This window comes from Phalacrocorax aristotelis, chromosome 1 (assembly GCF_949628215.1).
Source record: "Phalacrocorax aristotelis chromosome 1, bGulAri2.1, whole genome shotgun sequence".
In the NCBI taxonomy this organism is placed as follows: domain Eukaryota; kingdom Metazoa; phylum Chordata; class Aves; order Suliformes; family Phalacrocoracidae; genus Phalacrocorax; species Phalacrocorax aristotelis.
Genome location: NC_134276.1, coordinates 35,054,337 through 35,062,897, shown reverse-complemented (window position 1 = coordinate 35,062,897; position 8,561 = coordinate 35,054,337). Strand labels below are relative to the sequence as shown.

Sequence of the window (8,561 nt, the reverse complement as noted above, 5' to 3'; positions counted from 1 at the left end):
GAAGGAAGGAAGGAAGGAAGGAAGGAAGGAAGGAAGGAAGGAAGGAAGGAAGGAAGGAAGGAAGGAAGGAAGGAAGGAAGGAAGGAAGGAAGGAAGGGAGGAAGGGAGGAAGGGAGGAAGGGAGGAAGGGAGGGAGGAAGGGAGGAAGGGAGGAAGGGAGGAAGGAAGGAAGGAAGGAAGGAAGGAAGGAAGGAAGGAAGGAAGGAAGGAAGGAAGGAAGGAAGGAAGGAAGGAAGGAAGGAAGGAAGGAAGGAAGGGAGGGAGGGAGGGAGGGAAGAGATTAGAAGGGAAACGAAGAAGGAGAAGAGGGAAGGAAGAAGGAAGAAGGGAATGGAGGAAGGAAAAGTTGGAAGGAAGAGGGAAGAAGGCAAAGAAGAAATGAAAAGAGGGAAGGAGGGAAGGAAAAAGGAAAGGGAAGAGGGAAGAAGAGAATGGAGGAAGGAAAAGAGGGAAGGAAGAGAGAGCGAGGGAGGGAGGGAGGGAGGGAGGGAGGGAGGAAGGGAGGGAGGGAGGGAGGGAAGGAAGGGCATGTAGTTTCCTGGGGAGCTGGATGCCCACCAGGACCCCCAGCTTCCCTCCCTGTCGTGTTTACTCCCTGCAGGCCAGGGCCACGCTCCCCATGGCCGCCAAGGCACCGCGGGGCCGGGAGGCCACGCCGGGCTCCGCGCGGGGCCTTGGTGCCTTGCAGGGCAGATGGTTTCGTTCCCCCCGCTTCGTGCCAGGTTTCAGCCTCATGCTGTTATTTTGTTCTTCTGGAACGAGACTGGTGTTGCTTCCCAGAGAGGCCCTATTAGGACAAAAAGAAAATCCTGTGAATAGGCGTAACAGGGCACCAGGAGGGATAGGTCTTAAATGTATTTTAATATGAGCAGGGCTTTGTGTGTAATTCAGCGCTCATCATCGTTTAGTCAAAGAGTTATGGCAGTGATTGGGAATGAATAGAGGGACATAATGGATACATGTGGCGTTTGCTCATTATATTCAACTTAGCCCAACTCCTCTGTGGAAACTGTTCAACTTTCTCTCCCCTTAGCCTGTCATAGTGAAATAATACAGACATTGGTTCCTCGAATGGGATAGCCTGCCATGCTATTATATTTCTACAGCTAACGAGGGCTTCATAAGCCTTTGATACAGCCTGATCTTTGAAACCTTTCCAAATCTCCTCAAGCTTATGCTAAATCCTATTTGGAACTTTTTTTTTTTCTTTCTTTTTTTTTTTCCTCGCCTGCTAGTACCCCAGGCTTAAGAAACCCTGGCGGTGACATGCATACTAAAGCATGCGGGGACACCTCCTGAAAGGCGACTTACGGCGCTGATCACAGGCTCTCACGCGAGTAACACACCACTCCGGGCGCGCAGCTGAATGCCGTCACCCCCCCCACCCCCCCCGCACCCCGCTAATCCGCGCCCGCGCACCCACCCACGCCCGCGCGGCACGGCACGCCACGGCCCGACACGCCGCGACACGACATGCCACGACACGGCACCTGTCCGACCTGCGGCACGACTAACAAACCCCCGCCGCGCCTTTTACTCCGCGCTCCCCGCGCCGGCTCCGCTGCCGCGCCTCCGGAGAGACAGAAAAGACGGGGGAAGGCGGGGGGAGAAAGAAAAAAAGAATGAAATAAAAAGGGAAAAGGGGGATAAAGCCGAAAAAATGGGAATAAACCCAAACCCCGGAGAGTTAAAGAAAACAAAGGCGAGCGCCCCGCGCCCGCACCCCGGCTCCCGCCGGCTGCCGGAGCCGCCCCGGTTCGGGGACCGCCGGGGGGCCGCCCGCGCCCCGCCGCCTCCCATTGGCTCCGCCGCCCGCTCATTTGCATACCGCCGTCTATTAAAGGCCGTGCGGAGCCGTGGAGGGGCGCAGGCGGCGGTGGAGGGTGCGCGGGGCCGCGCGTCGTCACCCCGCGTCGTCACCCCGCGTACCCCGCGTCGTCACCCCGCGTACCCCGCGTCGTCACCCCGGACCGCGCACCGTCACCCCCCGCGGACCGCGCCGTCGGGCTCAGCCCCGCGCAAGTGCCATGAGCCCCCTGCGGCTGCTGGCCGCCGCCTGCCTGCTGGCCCTGTCCCGCTGCAAGACGGTGAGGTACCGCACCGACGAGGAGGGCGAGCCGGGCACGGTGATCGGTACGCTGGCCGATGAGATGCCGGTGAAGGCGCCGGGGGAGATGAGCTTCCGCTTGATGCGGCAGTTCAGCAACAGCTCGCTGGTGCGGGTGCGGGAGGAGGACGGGCAGCTGAGCATCGGCGAAGCGGGGCTGGATCGGGAGCGGCTGTGCGGGCAGGCCCCCCAGTGCATCCTGGCCTTCGACGTGGTGAGCTGCTGGCGGGAGCGCTACCGCCTGGTGCACGTGGAGCTGGAGGTGCGCGACATCAATGACAACGCGCCACGCTTCCCCCGTGCCCAGATGGCACTGGAGGTGTCAGAGAGTGCTGCACCTGGCACACGTCTCCCACTGGAGGTGGCCGTGGACGAGGACGTGGGCTCCAACTCCATCCAGAGCTTCCAGGTCTCCCTCAACAGCCACTTCGGTGTGGAGGCACAGACGCGGGCAGATGGGGCACGCTGCGCCGACTTGGTGCTGCTCCAGGAGCTGGACCGTGAGCGCCAGCCCTCCTACACGCTGGAGCTGGTGGCCAAGGACGGTGGCAGCCCGGCACGCTCAGGCACGGCCACTGTGCATGTCCGTGTCCTCGATGCCAATGACAACAGCCCTGCCTTCGCCCAGAGCTCGGTCACAGTGGAGCTGCCTGAGGACGCACCGCCCGGCTCCCTGCTGCTTGACCTGGATGCTGCTGACCCCGACGAGGGCCCCAACGGTGAGGTGGTCTATGCTTTCGGCAGCCAGGTGCCCCCTGAGGCACGGCGGCTCTTCCGCCTCGACCCGCGCTCAGGCCGTCTCACACTAGAGGCCGCCGTGGACTACGAGCGCACCCGCACCTACGAGCTGGACATACGTGCTCAGGACCGCGGCGCCAGCCCCCACGCCGCCACCTGCACCGTCATCGTGCGCCTTACCGATGTCAATGACAATGCGCCACGCATCAGCATCAGCGCCCTCCGTGGCGCCGCCAGCGCTGCTGGCGTGGCCTACGTCAGCGAGGCGGCGGCCAGCGAGAGCTTCGTGGCCCTCGTCAGTGCCTCAGACCGTGACTCAGGCGCCAACGGGCAGGTGCGCTGCAGCCTCCGCGGCCATGACCACTTCGCCCTGCAGCGCGCCTATGAGGACAGCTACATGATCGTCACCACGGCGGCACTGGACCGTGAGCGCATCCCCGAGTACAACCTCACTGTGGTGGCCGAGGATCTGGGCTCGCCGCCCTTCAAGACCGTCCGCCAGTACACAGTGCGAGTGAGCGATGAGAATGACAATGCACCACTCTTCACCAAGCCCCTCTACGAGGTGGCCGTGCCAGAGAACAACCCCCCAGGTGCCTACATCACCACTGTCGTGGCCCGCGACCCTGATCTTGGCCACAACGGTAAGGTCACCTACCGTCTCCTGGAGACACAGGTCATGGGGGCCCCCATCTCCACCTATGTCTCAGTGGACCCCGCCACTGGGGCCATCTATGCCCTCAGGACGTTCAACTATGAGATCCTCAAGCAGTTAGACCTGAGGATCCAGGCCACTGATGGAGGCTCCCCACAGCTCTCCAGCAGCACCCTTGTCAAAGTGAGGATGGTGGACCAGAACGACAACCCTCCCGTCATCATCCACCCGGTGCTCACCAATGGGACGGTGGAAATCGGCGTGTCCAGCAAGACATCCCGTGACTCCCTGGTGGCCCAGATCAAAGCTCGAGATGCAGATGACGGGGCCAATGCTGAGCTCACCTTTGCCTTCCTCGAAGAGCCCCAGCAGGACCTTTTCACCATCAACCCAAGCACTGGGGACATTGTCCTGAGGGGCGACCTCTCTGAAGAGCTGGGACAGCTGTTCAAGGTCATCCTCACTGTGACAGACAACGGCAGACCCCCCTTGGCCACAACCGCCACAGTCAACTTCCTGGTGACCGCCACTGCTCCATCCAGTATCCAGGAGATAGCCAAGCCCAGCTCCTGGGAAGGAAAGGCTTTGCAGTGGGACATCCCTCTGATCGTGATCATCGTCCTGGCGGGCAGCTGCACCCTCCTCCTGGTGGCTATAATCACCATTGCCACTACCTGCAACAGGCGCAAGAAGGGGAATGAGATCAAAAACAACACTTCCTTGAAGGAGCAGATAGACATCTCCCACCTGGAGAAGGGCCGGCAGGAGGAGGGCAGCCAGAGGGGGAACATGTTTGAGGTACGAACCTTTCCCAGCAAAACCTCTTTCACCAGCCCCGACCCTTCTCCAGCTGCTGAAGAAATCTCCACCGCTGAGAGCGGCAGCGACAGCACTTGCCTCTACGAGGGTCAGAAGAGGCTCAGAGGACCGAGCGGGGAGGTAAGATCTTGACATGAGGAAGAGGATTGGAGGGCGGGGGGGATCTCAGAGCATGTGAATTGCAGATATGCAGTACCGATGCCGATTTACCCATCACTACTTCCCCTTTCACCTCTCCTTTGTTCACCCCACCCCACCCCAGCAGGGTTTCGCTGCCGCTCCGAGCTACAGCAAGGAGCCTGCTCCCCCCGTGGCCATTTGGAAGGGGCACTCGTTCAACACCATCTCCGGCCGAGAGGCGGAGAAGTTCAGTGGCAAAGACAGCGGCAAAGGGGACAGCGATTTTAATGACAGCGACTCGGATATCAGTGGAGATGCCCTGAAGAAAGATCTCATCACACACATGCAGAACGGTAAGGGCTCAGCCCCTGCTCCCAGCTGGCCCCACTGGACGGACAGACGGACGGGTGGACAGAGGGACCCATCCCCAGGCCAAAGTAACTAGGCAGGGCAGCTGGAGGGGGAAGCCTGATGCTGCGTGACTCAAACTGCCTGTCTCTTCGCAGCAGGCTGCTAGACGCTGGTTCCTCACTGCACTGAGCGCCCAGCACAAATTAGCAGATGCAGGAAGTACTGTATGGTTGGGTTTTTTTCCTCCCCAAAAAGCTCACCTTAAAGTTAGGATTATGAGGCTTGTCCCTAGCACAATGACATAACCTTCCCACGCGTTTTTCCATTGTGCTGTAGAGCATCTCTTCATGACTCCCACTGTCAGTGCATTGAATCATCCCGTGACTGATAACTCTGAGGATTATGAATTATGTGGATTTACTCCTGCAGTAATGACAGGTTTCTCCTCTCTCTCCCCTTAGGTCTGTGGGCATGTACAGCCGAGTGTAAGATCCTGGGCCACTCAGACCGCTGCTGGAGCCCCTCCTGCGGCCGAGCCAACCCTCACCCCTCTCCCCATCCTTCGGCACCCCTCTCCACCTTCTGCAAGAGCACGTCCTTGCCCAGGGATCCCCTTCGCAGAGACAACTTTTATCAAGCCCAGCTGCCCAAAACAGTGGGGCTTCAGAGCGTCTACGAGAAAGTGCTGCACAGGGACTTTGACCGGACGATCACGCTGCTCTCCCCACCGCGGCCCGCAAGGCTCCCTGACCTTCAGGAGATCGGGGTGCCCCTCTACCCAGCCCCCTCGACTAGATACCTGGGCCCCCAGACTGACACAGCTGAGAAAGTGTAGCCCAACACGCTCCCCGCCTGAGTACACACGTCCCTGCGCACACACGACTAGGTCACTCCCGAGAGCCTTTAAGTTATTGACCAGATCCAGTGTCGTATGTGTAAATATGCAAGATGTGCCTTAAAAATGAAGTTGTTGGGAAAGATTTCCAATCACGTCAGTACTGTTTGATATTTGCAAACAAAAAAAAATTGTTTGTAGTTAATGTAATTTTTATGAAATGTGCAGTATTTAAAATTTTTTTTCATGTTTTCTACATTGGGGTTTTTTTTTTTTTGCTTTTGGTTCACCCATGGCCTGCCATTTTTTGTAGTGTTTTTAACCTGTACATTGTGTAATGTAATGTTTGTACATAATGAAAATTGGTTATATTTTTATATAATAAAAGCTTAAAAAAATGGGAATTCTTGCCAAAGGAACTGTCTGAAAGACACAATAATAATAATAATTAATCATAATACCCTGAATATGTAGAACCTTGTAAGGGATATTCCTCTTTCACGATGTAATAATAACCTAAGCAACCCAGTGTACTGAGAAGTTTGCCTTGCCAAATGTGACTTGTATTTCTTGAGTCTGTGGTCAACTTAAATGTTATTTAATTGCCTTTGGTTCCTGTAATCTGTGTCACTGATAAACACTAATAAAGGTTTTGTGATGTGTCGGAGGCATCTGTTCATGGATTTCATGCTTCAGAGTATAAAGGTCTTTACAGGTCAACAAAAGTATTTTGTGCAGAGAAACACAATGGGGAGGAGCACGAACGAGGCTTCTTTTCGTCTCTCCCATCCTCCATCTCTGGCAATACCTCACTATAGGTTTAGCTCTAGAGATTTTAACGACGGGTTGCAGGGTGGGAGGGATGCCTGTGTGACAGAGCTGGCCTTTGTTTTTGCCTATCTGGTTTGAGCTCTTCCAGCCCCAACCTTCACTGGAGGGAAGGAGTGTAATTTTGGGGAAGTAAATGAAACTACGTCCATCAGCTGAAGTGTTCATGCTGTGCAAATATCTTTGCATCAACGGCTACTTGAGCACTTTGCTTTCTTATCTGGCTGAGATGTTGATTTGAGTCAAGCTGCATAGGTATGTGCTTATATGTTTATGCCTTGTTAAGGCAGCCTTACTAAAGGACAGCAGCTTGCATTTTTGTACGTATATTTATACAGCAAGAGAAAGGATAGGTTTATGTTTGTGCATAAAGCAGAGAAAGAATAGATGTTGATTATGTTGAGCTTGTCTGTGCTGCTGTGATGGGTTGACCTTGGCTGGATGTCAGGTGCCCACCAAGCCACTCTATCACTCCCCCCCTCAGCAGGACAGGGTGAGGAGTATATAAGATGGAAGAAACCTCATGGGTCAAGGTAAAGGCAGTTTAATACACCAAAGCAAGGGCCATGTGCAGAAGCAAAGGAAAACAAAAGATTTATTCTCTACTTCCCATCAGCACGTGATGTCCAGCCGCTTCCCGGGAAGCAGGGCTTCAGAACACGTAGCAGTTGCTCCAGAAGACAAACCTTTTAATAACGAATGCGCCCCCCTCCTCCTTCTTCCTCTTAGCTTTTATTGCTGAGCATACGTCATACGGTATGGAATACCCCTTTGGTCAGTTGGGGTCAGCTGTCCTGGCTGTGTCCTCCCCCAAGATCTTGCTCACCCCCAGCCTACCTGTGAGGGGGGAATGTTGGGGAGACAGCCTTGATGCTGTGCCCACAGTGCTCAGCAGTAGCCAAACCACAGGTGTGTTAGCAACACTTTTCCAGGTACCAATACCAAGCACAGCACTATAAGGGCTGCTGTGGGGAAAATTAACTCCATCTCAGCCAGACCCAATACAGCTACAGATTTTGCTACATATTTCCTAGAAATGACAAAGGCCTGAGAGAAAAAATAAAATGATACAGAGCTTTGAAAATCCCTCCCCTCAAGGTTTCAAGTGAAAAGCAGATCTCAAATCCCTCTGCTGAAATCAGGTACAGAACAGCATTGACCTAAGCATGAGCATTCCTTCCCATGTTCAAAAAAATGTTTATAACAGAGATAACACTTATATTAGAGTTTTAATATTGGATTGAACTTTTCCAAAAGGAAGATCTGCTACTCACTGGGAGTATATAATTCTGCATTTTGTACAAATCAATAATCCAGAAATTAGCACATGACAAAGCTTTTGGGTTTTATTGTGAATTCTTCAATTATGTGTCTAATTAGCATGGTACATGTATATAGAAGATGACGCACAAAGAAAATATAAAGCCTTCTTAGACATAAACAAGGCTCTACTAGACTTTGTCTCAAAATCTAAGTAGAAAACAGTATCCCACCTGCATCTCCCTTAACCAACAGAAATTCCCTTTCTCCCCTGACTTTCAGCTTTCTCAAGCCCACATAGCAAGAGTGGCAGAGCCTGATCAAGCTTTCATGCACACACGGTCTGAGTTTTGACAGGGGCTTCACAAAAGCTGCGTGAAGATTTGTGGTGGGCAGAGAGCTTCAGACTGTACTTGAAGGGAATTGAAATCAGGCTGATGCAGGACTCAACTGGGAAGCAATGTCTGTGATACAGCTTTTATGGTCAGGAAAATAGGTGAGTGTCTCTGGCAATCCATCTAAACCTGGTAGTAAAAATCATGATGCATCTAATGAACTAAGAGGGTCATCTTGGTTAAATTTAGGGCTGAAATTGGGGCTGAAGGGTGGGCGCTGAGAAGGAAGGCTGGGAGCCTCCCTGCCAGCTAATATCAGTGATGCAGAGCAGCAAGCCTGCATGTGAAGTAATTAGTCATAACCCTGAAGGCGGGGAGGGAAAGTCTCTTCGTCAAAAAAGGAGAACAGTCTTATAAGCTGGTTCTTTGTCATCTGGTTTGAAAACTTGGGATACGTGCTGCAAGACCTTCAGAGCAGGCTCTCCTGGGGGAGGCTGGCTGGAGGTAACCACA

At 54.0% G+C, this 8,561-nt stretch overlaps 1 protein-coding gene across 2 annotated transcripts; it reads left to right on the top strand.

The window, feature by feature from the left end:
- The first annotated feature begins 774 nt into the window (after window positions 1-774).
- On the top strand, window positions 775-6,292 carry PCDH8 (protocadherin 8). Of its 2 annotated transcripts, none has more exons than XM_075087920.1 (3): window positions 775-4,439; window positions 4,585-4,792; window positions 5,252-6,292. In XM_075087920.1, exons 1-3 carry the CDS (start codon window positions 2,028-2,030, stop codon window positions 5,623-5,625), a joined length of 2,994 nt encoding a protein of 997 aa, XP_074944021.1. In that variant the 5' UTR covers window positions 775-2,027; the 3' UTR covers window positions 5,626-6,292. The 2 variants fall into 2 exon arrangements, with proteins under 2 accessions (XP_074944021.1, XP_074944015.1); XM_075087914.1 differs by having other exon boundaries at window positions 4,582-4,792.
- Window positions 6,293-8,561: the final 2,269 nt, after the last annotated feature.